The sequence below is a fragment of the Carettochelys insculpta genome, chromosome 7 (assembly GCF_033958435.1).
Source record: "Carettochelys insculpta isolate YL-2023 chromosome 7, ASM3395843v1, whole genome shotgun sequence".
Taxonomy (NCBI): domain Eukaryota; kingdom Metazoa; phylum Chordata; order Testudines; family Carettochelyidae; genus Carettochelys; species Carettochelys insculpta.
Genome location: NC_134143.1, coordinates 16,558,103 through 16,580,195, shown reverse-complemented (window position 1 = coordinate 16,580,195; position 22,093 = coordinate 16,558,103). Strand labels below are relative to the sequence as shown.

Here is a 22,093-nt window from a genome sequence, read left to right as displayed (position 1 = left end):
TGACACAAGCCTTTTAGAGCCTGGGCTTTTTAAGTGTGTGTTACTGGTGGCTAGTAGATCCTGGGAAGTTAGGCTAGAAATCAAAATAAAAAGCACGGAGAGGATTTTTTTCTTGAAAACCTTTGTCGTAAAATCTTCTAAAACAGGCAGAAAATCGCACTTGATATTTCAGAGTTAAGCAGCCCTCTGGAACTCACCAGGTGAATGTGCACTGTCTCCCACAGCCCAGCCTTGGGCAAGAGAAGGACATTGTGAACATGCTGGAATTCAGAATGTCAACTTTGCCTGTTCAGATTCCAGGGGATGCCCATGGGAATTAGTGTGGACTGCTGGATACCCAAATGCTATGACTCACATTAACTGAGTGCTGTGGCCTGATCACAGCTGGTGATCACACGGACAGAAGCTGAATAGCCAGCAAGGCCATCTAAAAGTCCCCACTGGAGAGCAATCTGGGTGGTGCCCCATCCCTTCAGCATTTGCCAGGATGATGATAATTGGGCCAGTTTGGTGGCTGGAGTAAACTGAGGTGAATTCTATCAGTAGCCCCTTGGACTCTTCAACTACTTCATTAGCTCTAGGACGCTGGCTTCTTTTACTGTAATATAGCAGCGAAACAATCACAAGATGGCTCACTGAGGAAACTTGAGCACACCACAATGTGCCCTTTCGAATGGGCATCAGGGGCTTTGGCCAGCTGTTACCTCACTATCACAACACTGTCATCCATTCAGTTTCACCCTGTAAGGCTGTGACCAGCTCCTGGCACAGAAGAAAGGCAAGGAACGGCTTTGTTGTCCACAAATTGCCATTCAGTGTCCGGCGGAAGAGTCACATTATTTCTCCAGTGGATGCCGTCAAGCCCAGGCCCAGACTGGACTCCCTGCAGTTCAGTTTGGTAACAGAGTCAAAGCTCTTCATTCCATGTCATTTGCAGCTGCTACTTCAGACCAACCTACCAAGCAGTGAACAATATTTGCCAGCGACCTCCTAGACCAGTAGGGGATGGGGAGAGGTCCTTTAAACACCCACTCTTCTTGGGGCTGACATGAGTGCACAGCCAGAAACACCCTTTTTTAAAAAGCACAGGCAAAATACTCGGTGTGGCTGGGCCTATGTGACCGCCATACTGCCGGCTACATTGCCACGATGCATCACACAGGCATACAGAACCCCACAGGATACCAGCACCAGGATTTTGCCTATCCATGCTGGCATGAGTGAAGCAAATTAAAATATAGCACTTTCAGCCATAACCATAGTCAAACACAGCTGTGCTGGAGGCATTCTGTAGTGCAGGTTCTAGGAATAGTTCCCTACCACCTGCAGACTATCACTTCCTCCCACTTGGGGACTGTGTTTCCAGGTCTTATTTCAAACTTCAGAGCTTTTTTGCTGCTCTCTCCTTAAAGTTTAATTACAGGGTTTTGGGGAGGGGGTGGGTATTTAAAATTAGTACATGTAGAACCGCTCTCTGCTCTGGCAACATCCATGGTCCAACATGACTTAATTTAGCCAGATGTCCACTTGTCATGGGTGTGGCCAAGTTTCTCATGGTCTCAAAGTTTGTTTATAGCCAACAGTCCTGGTTTTCAATGTTCTGTGCTGGTATTTAACTCCATTTTACCCCTAAATGTCTTCTATGAGTCTAGTAAGCAGTGGAAGTGTTGTAATGTGCTAGACAATGTTGACCTCCCAAGGTTCAGCAAAGTGTTTGGTTCAGCACCAGACAGGTCCAGAAGGTGCTGGACTACAGACGTTCAACCTGTAGCCTATTAAAGTGTCTTATTTATTATGGGTAGCTTATTAAAATACATTAAAGATATTTATTTACTGTTACATGAACACACACCACAAAAGCTCCCAACAAAACAGCCATCTGGTCAGAGACAAATATAGAAAAATTCTGTCTCAAATGTGAATGTCAAGAGGCTTGGAATGGAAACTGGCATTGCAACTATTAATTGAGCCTGAATGCGCCTATGTGGCAGTTGATATATAAATGGGTCATTGAGGTTGATTCATTTGCCACACAACTCAGTGGCAGAGCCAAGAGTCCAACATGGGCACCTCACGCTAACCACTGGACCACATCCTTTGCGCTGCTTGATTGGTGGTAGAATTTAGAAGCCATTCGCTTACAGCATAGCTCATTTACTAAGTGGCTTTTGGACCAGGCAGCACGGTTACCCTGTCCCTAACATTCTTCTCCCTTTAACAGAAACAGAAGCTTGTGTCTGCTCACCTGCGGCACTTCTGCTCTCATTTAATGCAACCTCCCTCCTCAAACGAGACAAGAATTGGGTGGTTGCAGGTGTTTCTGTTTGTTTGTTTTATGTCCATCTGACACACTGTTTTCTTCTTGCAGCTCGTTTCAGAGCAAGGAATAGCCTTGACAGCAAGAAATCCCTTCAAGGAGGCAGAGTGCCATGAGTACAGGAAAGTGAACCGTTTACGAAAACTAGAGATGGGATGCTGCGGTGGTTAACAATTGGAAGGAGAGCTCAAATTCCTTTTCGAGAACTGAGAAGTCCTTGCAGGCAGGAAACCACACTTTCAGAAAAATTTGAGCTCCAAAGCACTGCTGTGAAGGGTGGACAGCTGGGATCTTTGTACCCAGCTCCCCCTGCTCCCTCCCCAGCCAGACCTAGCCTTCTATAAGTAGGGGCAATGTACTTGCTGTGGTGCACAATGGCATTCTAGAATGTCAGTGAGTTACCCTTGTTCGTATCTCAAGCAACCCTGCAGTCTCCTCCTGTATATCACAGACATAAAAACGTAGGCTGTGGTGTCTGGAAAGGATCCAATGAAATTATCTCTTGAAGTGCAAGTGTGGAATCATGTTTACTGCTGAGGAAGTGCATATTGTTTTAATTAAGGCACTCACATTGGCGGCTTCCACTGACAAGATCTGAACTAAGTCAAATCAAGACTGGCTACTGGATTCTATCAGAAGTACGTCACCCTTCTTTGGAGGACAGGAGTTAAAATCTTGACCCAGGGTCCTGCTCCTGGGGGCTCCCGTGCAGTTCCTCCCTGTAGCATAGAACTCTAAAGACCAGGAATCTGCCACTCCATCCCAGCAGGCGGGAGCTAGGTCCATGTGCAGGAGGACTGTCTGGGCAGGAGAGGGTCAGCTGCTATTTTGCTTTACATGGCCGAGAGCACTCTGAGGGGTGGTTGTGCTTGAAAGGCTATTAAACTGTAGTTTGAAGGAAAAAGTTACCAGCACAAACATTCGAACCCACCAGTCAGGTTTGATTTTTGAAGGCTAACTTGCTAATGGGAAGGGCCAGAAACTGCCAGTTGAGGTGAAAGCTAAGAGTGGCACTGACTTCTAAATGGCTTAACCAGGGCTGAGAGTCTTCTTCCACAGGCTACGGGCACTGTTCTTTTAAGTCAGTCAGAGTCAGTCCAAGGCTGGCTGAAGACAAGAAAGCTCCTGAAAGATGAGCTTGGTGTGGAGTGGACTGACTGGAGTTTAAAAGATTTCCAGTTTCATAGTGAATGGCTCTGAAGTGAACCACCTGGCTTTTCTATGAACATGCACAGACACTAATCATATGACAAAATTCACTCAGGGGAAGAGGACCAGCCTAGGTCCTCTGCTGCATCTGTCTTTGGAGGACTGCTGAGTGGTGCAAAGGCTCTGCTGCTGGTGGAGTGGGTCCTGTATCTCCAGCGTGCTGTGAATGGCATCTTTGTGTTAGTCCCACCTAAGTCCACATGGAGGGTGGCACTGCAGAGGAGGCCACAAACGCTCCATGTGCTTAGATCCAGTGGCCCAATCACTCTGTGCAAATGGCAGAAGACTTCCCTCTGTTCATTCCATAGGCCTGAGAAGCAGCTCTGCCCCCAGCTCTGTGTCCCGGGAGGGGTTAAGATTTCCCATCCCTACCATGGTTCACTCACTCCCACAATTGGTCTTTCAGTGGCTGGAGTGAATTCCATGTCACCCACTCAGGGCAACTGAGTAAAACCACCCCTTGAATTCCTCATGCAAGGTGGGGTTAGTACTATAACAGTTAATTAGTTCCAAACAGCACATAGATGGTGAATATTCTCTCTCTACTTAGGTGCCATGTTATGATTTTAACTCCTAAAAAGTAACTACTACTCTGATGGACTGTCTGCTTGTTTTCACAACTTGTGGAACTTTAACAAATTTTAATGTGTTTTAATCAAAGTTCTCATAGGTTGCTTAAAACAACACATACTAAATATACTCCTTTAACTGAGATTGTAGTATACAACTTAGACATTGCATTGACAATCACATTGTTCTTAATATAAAAAGCTTGTTACAGTTTATTATCCTTTTCTCTTTACACATGGATTTAATTATTCAGAATCAGTTTTGTCTGTGTACACATTTCATCTTAGCTTTAAAAGCCAACTGACTTGTGGTGAAAAGCAGTGTAGTAGTATAGAAGTCAACTCTGGTAATTGTTACATTAATGGATAAGGAAAACCCCCAAAACAGAAGAACTAGGAGAAACACGTTAGTTATTCATAGCCAATACAACATGATTAAACCACGCCCATGTTATGTTGAGGCCTATGTTCACTAACTTTTAGACACTTTTTTTTGATTTACTTCTTCATGAAGGTTGATCAGCTGCACTGCCTGTTGATTGATACTGGAGTCACAAGTGTTCAGCTCCTCTGCAAATCAGACCCAATGTGTCTCAGGCAGGCCACCCAAGCATTCGGACACACAGACTCAGTACTGGGCTGCTACTGAAAAGGTTGGTTGTAAGGTCAAATTCTCTGCACAAACAAAAATGTGCAACTTCCACTGAAATCAAGAGGGATTTTGCCAGATTAGCAGTGGGGAAAGTTAAACCTCTAACTCAGGAGCCAAATTCCAAATGTGCATACACTCTTCAGCATCAGTGGAAGTCACATAGGGGACATCCAAGGACAGAAACAGGCCTCCTGGCAGTCTCTTTAAGTGATTTGTAGTCCTGTGACCAGGGAAAAGGAACTGTATCTAATAGTTTGAGTTGCAGGATAAGAAAGTCAAGTGTGTAATCATTCTGTTGTCATGTGCACATTGCTACAGCCTGCAAAAAGTAATGTTTAGGTTATTTGTGCAAATGAATATGGTTCCATAAAAATAACAAAACCACTGAACTTGTATGCCTTAAACTCCAGGGATGAGAGCCTCACAACTGGTCCCACCCTTTTTTACTGGGTACAAGAGCCAGAGCAACATAAGGGAACCCTAAAAGTCCTGTATCCTCCCACCATCGAGACTGGAAACATCTAAGGATGCTCTCCAGAGTTCTAGAACAGAGTTCTTACAGGGGGGACGGAAGGAGGTGGGAGGGACATGTCTGGGACAGGGGCACAGCATTGCAGAGATTCTGGGCAGTGTTGTAGTGCGTAAGACTTCTCTGGTTAGGCTCCTGTTACTCACAGGTCCCAGAGCCCACATTCAAGAGCTTTAAGCGACCAGACCCTTCTCCCTTCAGGCATAAACATTTCAGGGCAGGTGATGGTTATATAACAACTGGTAACCAGGACATTCAGTTCAAGCCCTTCCTTCTTAATTGCATTAGTGATTTACTAAGACTTATGCTTCCTCTTCTCTCGGAGCTGCCTTTGCTTGCAGCTAAGATGGCTAGTTAAGAATTCTTAGTTATACTTAGTCACATGAGATGGATATATTCTGGTTTGAGCAGACGAAGATACTCATTTGATTTCTAATCACAAGCCTGGAGGTGCTAGAGGGGACGTTTATTCTCCTTAGTAATGTGCGATATTTCTGCTGCTTTATTTTATACACTGTTTGTTTTGGTAAGATTCCAAAAGATACAAGAAAGCCTGTGCTCTTGCTGGATACACTCACACTCTAAACCCACTAAAAGAGCCTTTTGCCATTGCAATATTTCTAGGAGCCACATTCATATACATATAATCATCTTCTCACAGGAAAATCCAAGCTGGGGTTTTCCTTCTTAATAGAGTTTCTTTAAGAAAGCCTCTTTAATGTCTGTCATTAGCCCTTCCCCCTGCATGAAAATGAATGTATTTTGTGCACACACACAAATTCACCTGTACAACTGCCAAAGCAGATTCCGCATATGAAGTGCTGCCTCTGACTTGGGAAATGTAAAACGAGTATAGTAGTAATAGATGAAAAGCCAGCAGATGCAGGATGTAATACTAAAGCAATGAGCTTCAAAATCTGATGAGTAAGCTGCAGTATGACCTAACTAAAAATGTCCTGTTTACTTTATTGAACACCACACACCAGTCAAAATCCAAGCAGCTGTTTGGTAACTTAACAATGAATTCCCACACAAGCAAAAGCTATGAAGCTTTCCTGAGCTAATCTAATGTTTCAAGTTTTACTTTGTTCCAAAGGACAGTCACTTCATTCTGAGCGAGTAAAGAAAGCAAATTGACCCTGGAGCTATTTTGATAACTGTTCACTTTGGAAAGATTTATGCATATGTTGTTAATAGTGCCTCAAGTTTAACTGTCTCTGAAGTGTTGGTGACAGAACCTCAGCGCTTCCCATTGTGCCTCGCTAATCACCGTTCCGTCCACGTCATTGTTGGGTAGCGTTCCAGGAGGGCATTTCTAAGTTGAGCAGTGTGGATTTTGTCTCTGGTCTCTATAATGCAGGTGACCTGGGGAAAGAATTAGGAACATTCTCAAGCAGAGGACAGCATTCTTGGGCCAACACTGTATTTCCAGCTAAGCCATAACGTGCATTCATAAAGGCAAAATGATCAGTTTAAATTAAAAGCTTCTGGACCCTACATTCCCTATCTTATTAAAATGCTATGCTGCCTCCAGAACTCAGAATGGTCCCGTTCTGGGTCCCATGTGTCTCCCAACCAATCTCCTCTTTACCTCCACAATTTTTGACTATAGGCTACTCCACTGACATTTCCTTCCTCCCATCTGGATGCTCTGTAGTATAGGTTCTGCCCTTTTTTGCTAAACTGCCATGAAGTCACCTTTTACTGCCTTCACTCTTGTGATTTGCCTATCAAAGTCTCTTCTCCCTTGCTCCTCTTGGATGATTTCCCACCTAAATTGCCACGATCCTGTATAGTAGACCCCTGAGATACACACATTAGAGTTGCACATATCTTGGGTTAATGCCACCCAGAGGAGTGGGGAAATTGACCAGCATCGCTGTGCTGGTCAGTTTTCCAGCTCCTGTCAGGAATGGCAGCTGATTGGGCTGCCACTACTGACAGGAGAGGTTTCCCCACTCCTGTCAGTGGGTGGCAGCCAGATTCTGTCCCTGATAGGAGCAGAGAAACTGTCCCGACCGGAGTGACAGCTGCTCCACGTCCCTGCCCCATTCTCTTCCCCCTTCCACTATTATACGGTTACCATATTAAAAAGAGGATACCCCTGAGAGGGAACATATTTGTATCAGTATGTACCAACTCATGTTGTCCCAATGGGTTGAATCTAGTACATGAAGACAACGTGAGTTGGTAGATACTGATACAGATACACTCCGTCTTAGGGGAGTCCTCTTTTTTGAAAGTTCAAATATGGTAAGGGAACTATTGACAATCCTCCTATATTCCCAGTCACTGAAGCTCTACCAGTGTACTTTTCAACTCCCCTCATCTTTTCCAGCCATGCTATGCTATGCTGTCCCAGATCCTGTAAAGCTATCCTTTCCTCTCCAGTTTAATGCTGATCTTAATTCCACCATCCTCTAAACTTGGTGGAAGGTGAAGCTTGGGTGGGAATCTAAAATAAACACCAAAGATCATTCATTCTTCTGTCACACGTGTGATTGTGAGGAGCACCAAGTACCTTTTAAGAGGTACTGTATAGCATGTTTCCCAACCTTTTCCGTGATGGGGCACACTTCAATGAGACAAACAATTCCTCAGCACACTCTTTTTCTCAGCTGAATCTCTTGATCATAAACATCACATTTACTTACATTTACTATGGTTACAGTCTTACTAGAGAGGTTTGCATCATAGCAATGCATACAACCAGCTAAACAAGGAGCAAACATGTTAATGTTTCAAATTCACCACAGAATACGGCACAGACACATTTTCAAACTCTGCCCAACACCATGCTAGGGATGATGAGTAAATGAGTAACCACTGAAAGGAGGCTCCCCTCCCTGCCAACCCACTGGAGCCAGGATGCAGCATTTAAATTGTGTCCCAGCACCAAGAGACTCCCACCCTCCCTCTGTCCTCCTTGCCACTGCAGGAAGTGGAGGCGGGCTTCCCACTATCTCAGTTGTGCTGCGAAGCAGCATTTCGGCTGCCTCTTGGTGTGAATCAGGTCCTGTGGGATTGGCATTTACCTCCATGGTGGCTCTGCAAAGAGCCACTGCAGGGAGACGGGAGGGGGGCGGCAGCCTTGCTGTTTGAGCCTCAGCTGGTTTGGGGTTGTCAGTTACCCCTCAACCCCCCAGATGGCTCTGCAAAGAGCCACAGCAAGGGGAAATTGATGAAATTTGACTGCACACTTGGACAGTTCTCATAGCACACCAGTGTGCCCTGGCACACTGGTTGAAAACCACTGATGTCTAGAGCTAGCTTGCATAGCTTGTAAGACACTGCACAACACTGTGCACTTGAACCTAATAACAAAGTCCTCTCACCAGCACATAGTAGTTTATCAGCAAAATATACTCGGTTGCTCCAGTAAAGATGTGAACAACAAAAGTTACATTCTGGATGTGGCCATTTTTTGAGAACCTCCAGGAGTTCATAGAATAGCCTCAGCCCACAGTGACTATGCAGAAAGCACATTTGACAAGCAGGGCTCTCTATTATGTTTCCATTACTGCTGTCAGGACTAGATCCCATCTAGGGAGCAGCGAGATTAAATCCATTATCTTTCAGACACTTATCTCAAAAATGCGCTCACAAGAATTCTGGACCATTTCAAAGCTCCCAGCACAAAGTTTAAAATAACAAAAAACACTGAAACAAAGTCAATTGACTGGGGAGACATCCCAAAACCAGCTACAGTCTATGCCAAGTAGCTCTCAGCTCATCTTGATTAATTATGGTTTCCCACTGGCCAGCATGGTCTAGGAATTATTGTGGAAAAGTTCTGTAGTCTGTCAGACCTTGGACTCTTCTAGCCATGGATTCTATGAAAAAAAATGAAATGAAGCATGATTTGTTACCCAGAAGTATGGGCCTCTTAGTCTGAAGATGGCTTTATTATTTCTCCCCTTTAAAATATAAGTCAGTTATGGATTTCTCAAGATGCTTCTGAGGAACTGGAGAGTGGGAGCAGCAGCTGACACAACAGTAGAGAGAGCAACTTCGAAGTAGGGCGCTATTCCCATCCCCTCATGGGGTTAGCGGCTTCAACGTCTCGCCGCCTAACGTCGATGTTAACATCGAAATAGCGCCCAACACGTGTAGCCGTGATGGGCGCTATTTCGAAGTTAGTGCCGCTACTTCGAAGTAGCGTGCACGTGTAGACACGGCTATTGAGTCCAGTTTCCTGTCCTCTTGGCAGGACCAAACACCATCCAGATGACCCCTGATAGAAGTCTGTCTAATGTTGTATTAAATATCTCCAGCAATGGAGATTCCACAACCTCCCTAGGTAACTTATTCCAGTGTTTGACCACCGTAACAGGTAGGAAATGTTTCCTAATGTCTAATCTAAACCTCCCTTGCTGCAGTTTAAGCCCATTGCTCCTTGTCCTATCCTCAAAGGCTGAGGAGAACAACTTTTTTCCCTTCTCCTTGTAACCCTCCTTGAGGTACTTGAAAACCACTATCATGGCTCCTGGTGACAATGCTGTTGCAGCCTGAGTAATGACCTGGAACCTATTACAAGACAGTAGTCTCACAGGAGCACAGGCCATCTAGCTCACAGGTGCAAAACAGAGGGTCTCCAGAAGAAGTCCTCGGTACATTCTAAGGAATACAAGCAGCCAATCCCATTGCACGGGTCACCACCCAAAGTCCCTGCTGTGATTTCTCCAAAAGCAAAAAGGGAGATTGGACACAACTTTTTTAAAGCCATCACCACAAAACAACTGCCTAACAGCAAAGATCTTTCCGCAGCTGTGCACCAAATCAGTCAACATCAAGGCCAGAGAGTAAAGTCATTCCATCATCATGATAAATAGGGAGTACAAGCCACATTTCTCTTCTTGGAAATGAGACAGTAAATCATGGGAGACATTAAATGCGAGCGTGTTTTAGCTCTCCAAACGAATCAATGCACTCATCATAAAAGTCACAGTTCATGCAGGAATTCCTCTACTGGGATTACATTAGGGAGCATGTATTTCAAGCCTTGCCTATGCAAGGACACTCTGGAAAGTTTATCTGATTTAACAAAAGGCATGCATTTAAAGTGAATTAGTTAAACTGCATTAAAACCCTCTGTGGACACTCATTCAGACCTGAAATGGCCTTAATTTAGCTTAGTTTAATTCATTTTCAATTTCACATTTCTCCCAGTGGGGAAAAAATGGTAAATCCTCAGGGAATTGGGGACACAAGCATATTTAAAGTGCTCTGCTGGCACAAGGCCTTGGTCCTTAAAGGCAACACGGAAGAAAAGTAACAGAGAGATAGCCGTGTTAGTCTATATACTATCAAAACAAAAAAGCAGTCCAGTAGCAGTTTAAAGACTAACAAAATCATTTATTAGGTGGTAATTATTCTGTTAGTCTTTGAAGTGCTACTGGACTCAAAAGAAGAAGAAAAGAAATGCAAAGTATGCACTATGTGGATGAATGAAAATTGCTATGAAAACCTAACTTTTATTTTTTGATTTCTGAGCATTTACACTCAGAACCTTAAACAGAAGGGTTGGTATTCAGTGATATGTAATTTCCATGCTTCCAAAACTACTAAACTCCAGGATTAACTTTAATGCATTAGATCAAAAATTCACCAAATATTTTGGGATATTTTGGTCTGGAGTCCAACTCTGCATCTCAGGCTCATCTCTAATTGTATCACAAAAGTATTCCAGACCCTTCCAGGAATGTTAAAAATCATCATTGGGATCATTCCATTTGTAAAACACTTTGATTAGCTAGCTGCCCAGGTCCTCCTGCAGTACAACTCTGAATCTACTGGAATGGGAAGCCTGTGAAAACAGACGATGCTTAAAAGCAGCCGTGAGCAAAGGCACACTTTTTGGGTCAGAGACTAGATTTGGTTTCAATATTCTGGTACACAAGTCCAACAGCAAAAAGTGCAGCAGAAGCAAAAATTCTTAATATTCTCTTCCAAAAATCTAGGAGAAGCAAAAATCCTTAATTTTCTCTTCCAAAAATCTAGGAAAGATGATCTAGTACAACTTATTTGGCAATCTAGATAAGTCTTGAGCACTATTTCATTAAAAAATCATTGAGAAACCTCTTGAATTCCAACAGCAGCAAAATCAATCTCTCCGTTAAGAAAAAAAAACAAGATAAAAATAGGAAAGACTTTAAAGATGACTCCATATTGTCCAACAGAAGAGTAAAATTTTTCAGAAGTGCTTAAAGGACTCAGGGTCCTAGACTTCAGATGGTCACAGGTATTTAAGTATCTTACTCCCATGGATTTCAGTTGTGTCATTCAATTGTGCATGACAGTGAATAGTGATTGGGCAAGGATCAAGCAAGAGTGATGCTGGTGGGCAGAAGCCTCTGCTAGGATGTGGAACACCAAAGTTCAAACCCTGGCTCCAGTAACTATAAACAGAGTGGAAAGGCTTCAACAGGAAAGTTTGAGATGCTCCCCCTTGCCCTGGGGCTAAGATGCTTTCCTGCTATGTAGGACAGGAGTCTGCCTCTCTAAACCCTTCCCCACATCAGGCAGAGGGGAAAACTGAACCTTGTCTCCAGTCAGTGCCCTATAACCACTAGGCTAAGAAATAATAATGAGGGCAATGGCATGAACACCACCATGTTCTCTGGTCATTTTGTGCCCTTTACAAATACCTACAACAAAACCTTCATGCCCAAGTAAATGTTTGAAAAAGAAAATCCAGTTCCAGACAATGTGCCAAAGTTTTTCACCATTTTCAGTTTGAATAAAACAGACTCTTCCATTGGTTTATTTTGGGGAACTGCCAGCAAGCTGGGCGGGCAAGCTGGGAAATTAGTGCAGAATTGATGCTTTGTCTAAGAATAGGGTCTTGGCCCAATTCAAGTTTGGGTTGTTACACTCAATCTACACAGATTCCTCCTGGAGGTTCAGTTTGACACTGTTGCTCATCACTTCCCATCAGAAACGTTACATACAACGTAGCTCTCCAAAACCAAGAGCTGCATGGCCTCTCTCAGACTGGGCTGCATTTCAATGACAGAACAGGCTGTTCATGGATTATTTATAGGCCTGTTAAGAGCACAGTGTTTAAGCTGCCCTATAACACAGAGTACTGCTGATTATTATGCAACATCCTGCTTTCCAAGTCTGTATTTTCTGCTGAGCTGTGTTACAGGGCCTTAACCCACACGATCATGTGAAGGTAAACACAGGAGTCTCAATGGCTCGATAACTACAACCAAGGTTGTGAAAAGCCAGCACTGCTGGAGTGATTGAACCTGCATTTTTCTCCTTACCTCAATGGTGAAGAGGTCAGATATCACAAACGTGTGCTCTTGTTTGATGTCCAGTACCCTAGAACAAACAAAGCATTGATGAGCAGTGAAAATTGATTATCACTGTGAAACGATTCTGTAAGTGTCTGAGCCGTAAACAAACTCATGCTGTTTGGGGGGGCGAAGGGTTTTGTATTGCAAACCTTATTCATTTGCTGAAATGAAGATAGAGCCATAGCTGCTCACATGCTTTAGCTATTGGCATTTCATGACACCTTTGGCTTCACAGCCATCCTATTAACTTTCCTTTTCAATCAGTGGATTTTTAGCACATATCTGGGAAACCTACAGCAACAATCAAATGGGTATGCTTAGCTGGGGCAAGGTGCAACAGCTGGATGAGAGCAGCCAAGAACAGAGGGGAAAAAAACAGATGTTAGACAGCACTGAAAGACATTGTAGTAATTTAACCCCAAAGAGTTTTCCTCATCTGTTCTCCGTTGCATCTCCCCTTTCATCTTCCAAGTAATACCCCATGGAGACACTTGGCTTGCGATTTTTGTTAGTACTTCACCAATAAATATGTGTCTGCTTTTGACAACTATATGTTTTACTTATAGGGTTAGAAGCTAAAAACGTAGCCTTTGTAAATACAAGGCCTGTGCACACATATGTAGGAAGACAAGATTTGCCGTGTGTTCATGCTTCTAAGCAGCTCTCATAGAGATTAAAATGACTAGGAGAGACTCTAGCACAGTGTGGCTCAGACACCCATTCGTATTTGTTTTAATATAATTTAATCTAACCTTGCACTGACTAGAAGCAATAAAATTCTACATTTTTACATTGATGAACCATCCAGAGCAAGAGAGTTGTAGACCTATTATGGGGGACACATACCAATGTTCAGCCTGTGACATGAAAAGGTTTCTGTCAGCGGTTACAACAATACGAGGTAAGTAGATTCCCTGTGTTACTATTGTCACTTGTGTAAACAACTGGATTATTTCTTTTGCTTGAGCTGTCACTTATAATCATCAACAGTCTTTAATAGACTGAGTCCACTGTGTTATTTTCTCAATAGTGTAAAATCAGCTATATATACAGGATTCTGAATTACCTCACTTCCTCCCGAGTCAGTATCTCCAGTAACTTTGAAATATCTCCTGGACAATCAGAGAGCAGGAGGGAAAATTTGCACACTCTGTTGTCCAGAGTCAGGGCACGATCTATGCATTGTCTCATTAAAGGCAGTTCCAAGTTACCACTGCATACAGTGACTGCCACTCTGAAAGACAAAACCAAACAAGACTATTTATTTCTTGTTTAAGCAAAGAAATTCCTATCAAATTGTCATACTAGAGTAATGCGTCTCTCTCAGTAACTGTGGTGATACAGGACACAATACTGCTCTTCCCATTTGCTGAAGCTGCCCTGTAGCTAGGCAGAGCTTGGCAGGCACGTGGGTGGGGACTTCACAAAAGAAAAAAAAAACATGAGTCAGGAAGTGGTATTATCAATTTAAGAGAGCTTCCTTTCCTTGGAGCCTATATTGGCCTGACAGGATGTCACAGCTGCTGTCTGCTGCTGGAGATGGCCACATATCTCTGAGGCTTGAGTGACTATATTCCAAAGTAATGTGGGATGCTTACAGATGAGAGACATCATGTACATGCATGTTCATTGAGCTTGCTCAATAACTCAGTCTGGAGTTGTTCAACAGTGATATTCAGCCTAGGGAGGCCAGTTCCATGGGTGTGTGTTTTCCTGCTGCTGTCTGAAGAACAGACCCCATACTTCATAGATAATATGGGAGTAAAAATATCTGTGCTGGGTCAATGTTAACATTTCCACTGTTACCAGCAGGAGAGCTGCACTGGTGTGAGACCAAAGCCGTGTCTACACGTGCATGCTACTTCGAAGTAGCGGCACTAAACTCGAAATAGCGCCCGTCACGGCTACACGTGTTGGGCGCTATTTCGATGTTAACATCGAAGTTAAGCGGCGAGACGTCGAAGCCGCTAACCCCATGAGGGGATAGGAATAGCGCCCTACTTCGACGTTCAACGTCGAAGTAGGGACCGTGTAGTCGTTGCGCGTCCCGCAACATCGAAATTGCGGGGTCCTCCATGGTGGCCATCAGCTGAGGGGTTGAGAGACGCTCTCTCTCCAGCCCCTGCGGGGCTCTATGGTCACTGTGGGCAGCAGCCCTTAGCCCAGGGCTTCTGGCTGCTGCTGCTGCAGCTGGGGATCCATGCTGCATGCACAGGGTCTGCAACCAGTTGTCGGCTCTGTGGATCTTGTGTTGTTTAGTGCAACTGTGTCTGGGAGGGGCCTTTTAAGGGAGCGGCTTGCTGTTGAGTCCGCCCTGTGACCCTGTCTGCAGCTGTGCCTGGCACCCTTATTTCGATGTGTGCTACTGTGGCGTGTAGACGTTCCCTCGCAGCGCCTATTTCGATGTGGTGCTGCGCAACGTCGATGTTGAATGTGGACGTTGCCAGCCCTGGAGGATGTGTAGACGTTATTCATCGAAATAGCCTATTTTGATGTCACTACATTGAAATAAGCTATTTCGATGTAGCGTTCACGTGTAGACGTAGCCCAAGAGAGTTGAGAGGTGCTAAATATTTTCAGTAGCGGTATATGTATTTCCATTCAATGTATATAGGGTTACACAGAGAAAGACCTGGGGACAAGAATATTATGGGCATTGAAAAGTCAAGCACTCAAAAGTTAGCAAGTGCCAGAATTAAGATGCAAGTACAATCATCATTCACCCCTCCCTTCCACCCCACCCCCCGTGTGTTGTATGGATTATGATATCAACTTTCATTACATAGAATCATAGAACACTAGAACTGGAGGGGACATCCAGCGGTCATCGAGTCCAGACCCCTGCCCTCATGGCAGGACCAGACACGATCTAGACCATCCCTGATAGATATCTATCTAAACTGCTCTCAAATCTCCAGTGATGGAGATTCCACAACCTCCCTAGGCAATTTATTCCAGGGTTTAACCACCTTGACAGTTAGGACGTTTTTCCTAATGTCCAACCTAAACCTCCCTCGCTACAGTTTAAGCCCATTGCTTCTTGTTGTATCCTCAGAGACCAAGGAGAACAATTTTTCTCTCTCCTCCTTGTAACCCTCTTTTAGGTACTTGTAAACCATGATCATGTCCCCTCTAAGTTTTCTCTTTTCTAAACTAAACAAGCCCAGTTCTTTCGGTCTTCCCTTATGGTTTATGTTCTCTAGACCTTTAATCATTCTTGTTGCTCTTCTCTGGACCTTCTCCAATTTTTTCATATCTTTCTTGAAATGTGGTGCCCAGAACTGGACACAGTATTCCAAATGAGGCCTAATCATCACAGAGTAGAGTGGAAGAATGACTTCTCTTGTCTTGCTCACAACACTCCTGTCAATTCATCCCAGAATCATGTTTGCTTTTTTTTTTTGCAACAGCATTACACTGTTGACCCTTATTTAGCTCACATGGCCACCTGCTATGTTTTCCACAGGACCCTTGCCTCATTCATTGCACAGGATGGATGGTGCTCACTCAATTAGTGGCTATTCAAAATTTTATTTCCCACTGGTTGTTCAGGCCCTATTTACTGCACACTATTCCAATTCTGCCTTCCAGACAGAATTAGCTGTTTCTTCATGGGAATTTCTACTGTATTTATCAACATAGCATCATGCACTAAGCAGTAGCTGTAGTTAAATACCAACACCCATGTTCATCTTGAAATCCTCTCACTGCTCCTTGACAGTCATGGAGCTGTAGGATGCTCAGAGCATACATCAGTCCAGAGCTGGGAGGGTATCTTGAGCCCCTGATACTTTTCTGATGGGTTGGATCACAGAAGTCCCCGTGGGGTTGTCATCTGGTGTGCTGATCATGCCACTAACACCCATCTTCCTGCCCTCTGGGGCTCCCCACCACCATATCTTTCTGGGACAGAAGTTCTGCTCTCTCCCAGGCAAGGGACTCAGTTTGAGATACTGCCCCCATGCAGAGCAGCAAAAACTCTGAACCAGTTTAACTATGGGAGGGCTCAGCACTCAGGAAACCAATCCTCAATAGAGGCCAAAAACTCCAAACTAATCCATTTTACCACGTGTAAAAAGTTTACATAGATAAAGCTCATAAGGATGCCTCAGAAAGAGAAGGCCTCAGGGCCTGTGCACACATACGTAGGAAGACAAGATTTGCTGTGTATTCATGCTTCTAAGCAACACTTAGAGATTAAAATGACTAGGAGAGAGACTAGCACCATGTGGCTCATACACCCATTCATATTTGGTTTAATATAATTTAATCTACCCTTGCAATGACTAGAAGCAACAAAATTCTATGTTTTTACATTGACAAACCATCCAGAGCAAGAGAGTTGTAGACCTATCATGGGGGGGCACATACCAACGTTCAGCCTGTGACATAGGTTGTAGACCTATTAGCTTTGTATCTGAGAAGTACAGCAAACCTACAGTCTCTGTCTCTCATATGACTTCCTTGAGAAGCTCTGTGTTTGCAATAACTGGTTTGCAGATGTCGTACCTTTTATTCTTTAACTCTGGCAGCTTCCCCGCAACTAAGGCCGCAAGTCCAATAGCCCCTTCCGCGTCCACCGTGGCTCGCTCATACTCCAGCAGCCGCAGCATGGAAATTAGAATGTCCTCCTCCCTTGAGGCAAAAGGAACCATGTCAAAACTGAACACATACAGAGTGAATTTAACAAGAGGGAGCAGGAAGCAGTAAGATACTTCTGTGTTAAGTGCTTCCTTTGATCCTCCGTTGGATTACTTAGGAGGTCTACCAGAGCACTGCGGAAAACTGGGCTGCTGGGTTAGAAAATAGATTTGTCCATGTATAACCCAAAAAATTGCACCCCCCCTTTTTTGTTTGTTGTTGCAAGACTAGGAGCTTTAGCCTCAGCATCCCAGTTAAATTTTACCTGGGGAAGTACCTCCCAGCTACCTAACTTGCCCTTGCTATTTCATTTGGATAAGTTGTTCTCCACTGGCTGTTGTGCCTTGTTGTGTAGCATTGTGGTGTGCTGTTAAAGGGCTGTTCCTACACCATGAAGGTGACTACATTTAAGTAATGGGTAGTCCTTTTACTACCCTGGGCCCAAATGTGCCAATAAGGATTGCAGGACAGTATCTAATATTTGGATAAAAGGCACTATGTGTGTGCATGCTTATTGGTGACTTTTGCCATTTTTCCTTCTGCAACAAACCACTCAACCTATCTTTTTTTGTGTTATTCTCAATTATTTGTGAATTTAATTAGCTCTCAAATCTGGGGCTTCACATTGTTAATATTTGTAATTTGTATTTTGTTGTTTATATACAGAAGTCACTTGGCATTGGTTCTGTCTGGATGATTATGCAACCAACACAGAATTGTATATTCCACCACAAAATACACAATTCAAAAGTCACTTGAAATTCTTGTTCAATTTTTGTCATTCACACTGTTAAATTTGTATGGCTTGAAGGTTTATAGACAATGAAAATGGAACTTTTGGCTTAAATATCCATGAATAATTTCCCCCACTAGTCATCTAGCTGTTACTAAGAGAACTTGTACTATCTCAAGGCAAATAATGCAAGCATAATTGCCTTGAAAAAGGCAGAGGAGTTGATCTTCAACTGTCTAACTTACCCCAGTGGTAGCTCTGGCTTATATTTTTTCCCTGGGTTGATCATACACAAGGGTAAGTAGTACTGCACCATATAATCTATAATTTCCCTAGAGTTACCCACAATGCCTGTCACTTGGAAGAGTCTATCCGGATTCCCTGACCCATCTCTCTCAGTTTCAAATCTCACATGAAACCACCTCTCTCCGTTGCTTCTGTATCTCAACCTCTTTCATATTTGTAAAATGTATAACTGGATAAATATTATTTATGCTCCTGAAAATACCTCAGGACACAGTTTGTATGAAAGACAGCATTTGAAACATAGCTGAAGCCATGCTGTTGAATGAATACCAAAACAGATGGGAACATAAATGCTACTTGACAATGTATTTTTGTTGTGAGGTTCTCCTCCCCCTGCCCCCATTGAAGAGCCAGAGAAAGTCAACTGAAAACCTGCTCCTGCTTTCGAAGAGTTCACTCAGGACCTCAGAGTTTGATCCTGCTGCCCCAAGCAGCTGAAACTTTCTTTGAGAAAAAGCAATAAACAATATCAATTCAGTGGAAATCAGAACTGATCAGACCCTAAGAGAGGAGCCTAAACAGACCTTCTGTCGTATACAAGAGTATTTCAATTCACAAATACCTGTTCAAGTCAACATCCTGCACTGCGTTGTTTTTCTTCACCTACCTGACGGTAACAACCTTGTCTACAAGCTTCCCAGTCAACTGCAAAGAATTGGTGCCAAAGCGAGGTCCACTCATGTCTGCAGATTTAAGCAACATATCAAAAGTGAAGCTGGCTATTTTAGTCATGGCTGCACCTGCCTAGAACCCTGCATGCCTTTGTTTTGTCTGAAATAAAACAAACACTGCCCATTAGGTGCTTGATAAAATATTTTAATGACCTATTAATCCTATAGCCATACAAAATTAGCACGCCAGGATAAGACAGTAAAGAATTTACAATCTAAGCAGGGTCATCCTGGCGGGGAGCAGGGCTTGGAGCAACCCACACCAATGCCACGGGGCAATCCCCTCCTGTGCCTCAGGCCCTGCCCCTTGCACCTCCCCAAACATCCTAACCAGGGATTACCTGGGGCAGCGAGAAGCAGCAGCAGGTGGTTACCACCTCTCGGTCCTCCTCGCCAGTCACCATGCAGTGTGAGCGGCAGCCTGCTCCACTCCACTGTGCCCTCCCTGTCTGCTGAGCTCCCCTTCTCTATGGTAGTGGGAAGCAGCCTGTGCTGCCAGTCACCCATGCACAAGTGGGGCTCAGTGGGCTGGGAGTCAGTGGTGGGCCCCATGGTGAGTACAGGGGCATGGCAAGGGGACGGAAGGTGAGCCCCTGCTGCTGCTGCCTGTCCCCACTGCTGCCACCAGGTAATCTCCCCACTCCTGTTCATAGGACTGCTGGGACAGCCACCATGGGGCCTCCAACAGCACACCCCATCTCATCCTATGGATGGGACGGTTCTGAATCTAAGACCCCATTCTGCTGTAGGAACTGCACACAAAACCCCTGTGTCTGCAAAATCCCATTGACTTCAATGAGCTAGTGACTATATAATTCACCATGTGCAACAGCATCTGAATTAGATCTCATTGTAAATCGACGGGAGGTGCTGAAAAGGACAAAGTTTGTGGGCCACAGTGGCTAAGTGAAGTGCCAGCAAATGAGAATACAGAGGGGTAGGGGTTCTTAACAATAGAAAGAAGTTTGTGTGTGGACATCTCTAGATGGGTTAAGAGGAAGAATATCCACAAGTTGACATGAATGTGTGTGTGCTGGGGATGGAGTGAGTTGGAGTGGAGAGGCTTTAGAAAGAAGGGAAGAGTTGGCAAGCTCACACAGCTGTATTTTCAGAGGTGTTGCTCTCTAGCTCTCGTACTCAATGAAGGAGGAACTCTGAAAATCAGCTAAAGATATTCTGCTTGTGCTTGTTTTAATATATAGGTTTCTCTGAAAATTAAATAAACCCCCACAAAAACTGAGAGCCCCATTTCCAAACACTGCTGCCTTGTTGTTCTACATATCCAAATAAGGAAACCACATTCTGCCAACCTTACATTGATTAATGTCTTACTTTGCAAGCTGTCCCACTGATTTCAGTGAAGGAAGGTAATCCAGTTGTGATGCAGATGGCAAAATCTAGCTCTAACTAAATCCACACTTGTTCCTAAGTTTTCATTTAGGCAACAAAATGCTGGATCTGTAGGTCTCATTGCCTTTGTCTACACTAGAGGGTTATTGTCAACAAAACTGGTGTTTTGTCGCCGAAACCCAGGGAGCATCTAGATTCCCAAGGTGTGCTGTTGACAGCAATTTGACAGAATGCAGCACTTTTGCCAACAGCCTTGTCCCACTCCCCATGAGACATAACGCCTCTGTCAACAGAGATCTTTGGACAGAAAGCTAGCCTGGACATTCTGGTGGGTGCTCTGTTGACAGACAGGGCTTCCCGGGCACCAGGCAGCCCTGTCTGCTATGCTTCTGGTTGGCCGTTTTGCTGAGAGAGCAGCTGGACATTCCAGCTACTCTCCGTCAACCGAATGATCGCTCTTGTGATCCGCTTGGCAATTTGGCCATGATTTGTTGACAGACATTTTCTCAGAAGATATTTTCCAACAAAAACTTCTGTCAACTAATCCCTGTAATCTAGACATAGTCATTGTGTCCACATTTTAAACTCCATCTCCCTGAGTTTCTGTTAGCAATATTTATTTAACTTTGATATTTCAGATGAGATGCTTCACTCCAGTCATACCTGGTGTGGATTAATTAAAAAAGAAGATTCAGAGGTTGCAGAAATCCATAATAACCTTTATCATCTGAATTCATACTCTTACCTCCATAAAACTGGTGGTTGCTACAGGCCTGATCTTCAATAGGATAGCCTGTCTTTAATGTTTGTTGTAATACAGGGAAACTCTCTGATTCAACACCCTGGGAAAAGGGGGAAAAATCTTTACTTACTACAATGCAGATCAAGTTCCAACAGAAGCCACCAACACCGAGGAAATAAATTCTGTAAAAAGTCTGGGGAAAAATTGTTGTCATGATTAGCAGCCGCTATGAACCCCCATTGCCAATTTAATTTTAGCTATCCCCTAGTTCTATGCATATACTCCCTGTTTGGTAAAGGCCCCAAGTTTAGGTTTTCCTTTGAAGAAAATGGAATGAGGAGAGGTTTAAAAAAAAAAAAAAAGAACAGAAATATTTGTATGAATTTCAAGAGGTTCTAATCTGTAAGGTACTCAAAACAGCAGTATTTTACTGGTGCAAAACAAAGTGAAACTGCTTAGTTTCTACAACTAGAAGATGACTGGTGAGTTATAATTTTGCTTTTAATTTCAGTTTTAGTTGAGGGTATTTATTTTGACTGAACAAAGTGGTTTGTTGATTTTAACTTAAGATTTTACCTCGAAAGTGCCCCTCTCCAATTTCTCAGTCCCCAACCTCTTCCAAAGAATAAATTCAATTTCTTTGAATTTAATTTTAACTTTTGGCATGAGAATAGCTCATAAAAGGAGTCCGAATGGTTCTTTTTCACTTGTCGCCTGACCATAAATGTCAAGTTATTTAACAGAAGCAAGGAATAAATAAATAAAATGCATATTTAATCCAACAGTCCCTTTGTGACATACAAAGAAACAATTAAATCATTTGGACTATTACATCCCTCCCTAAGAAAAACAAACAAACAAACATACAGGAACAAGCTATCTTTAACAGGCATTACCTCATTTTCTGCAAGGTTTACATCAAAATGAAGAGAAAATACAACACATACAAAAACAGGGTTAAATTCACCCTGATTCATAGGAATAGCACAAAGCCTATATGACACTTAAGTCCTCAAAACAGGTCTTATGGAGTGCCTTGGCCATCTATTGATCCATTGGCACTATTACAA

The 22,093-nt window shown here is 43.6% G+C and overlaps 1 protein-coding gene across 5 annotated transcripts in view; it reads right to left on the bottom strand.

Moving 5' to 3' along the window:
• Positions 1-4,162: 4,162 nt before the first annotated feature.
• The window catches only part of LOC142016026 (L-threonine ammonia-lyase-like), a 71,151-nt gene continuing 53,220 nt past the window's right edge, over positions 4,163-22,093 (bottom strand). For all 5 annotated transcript variants that reach the window (XM_075000072.1, XM_075000071.1, XM_075000069.1 and 2 more), the window contains 6 exons: positions 21,027-21,123; positions 18,868-18,943; positions 17,090-17,215; positions 13,647-13,814; positions 12,548-12,605; positions 4,163-6,641 (listed from right to left, as the gene is read on the bottom strand). In XM_075000072.1, the coding sequence (XP_074856173.1) occupies positions 6,543-6,641; positions 12,548-12,605; positions 13,647-13,814; positions 17,090-17,215; positions 18,868-18,943; positions 21,027-21,123 (624 nt within the window). In that variant the 3' untranslated portion in view covers positions 4,163-6,542. The remainder of the gene's footprint in view (positions 6,642-12,547; positions 12,606-13,646; positions 13,815-17,089; positions 17,216-18,867; positions 18,944-21,026; positions 21,124-22,093) is intronic.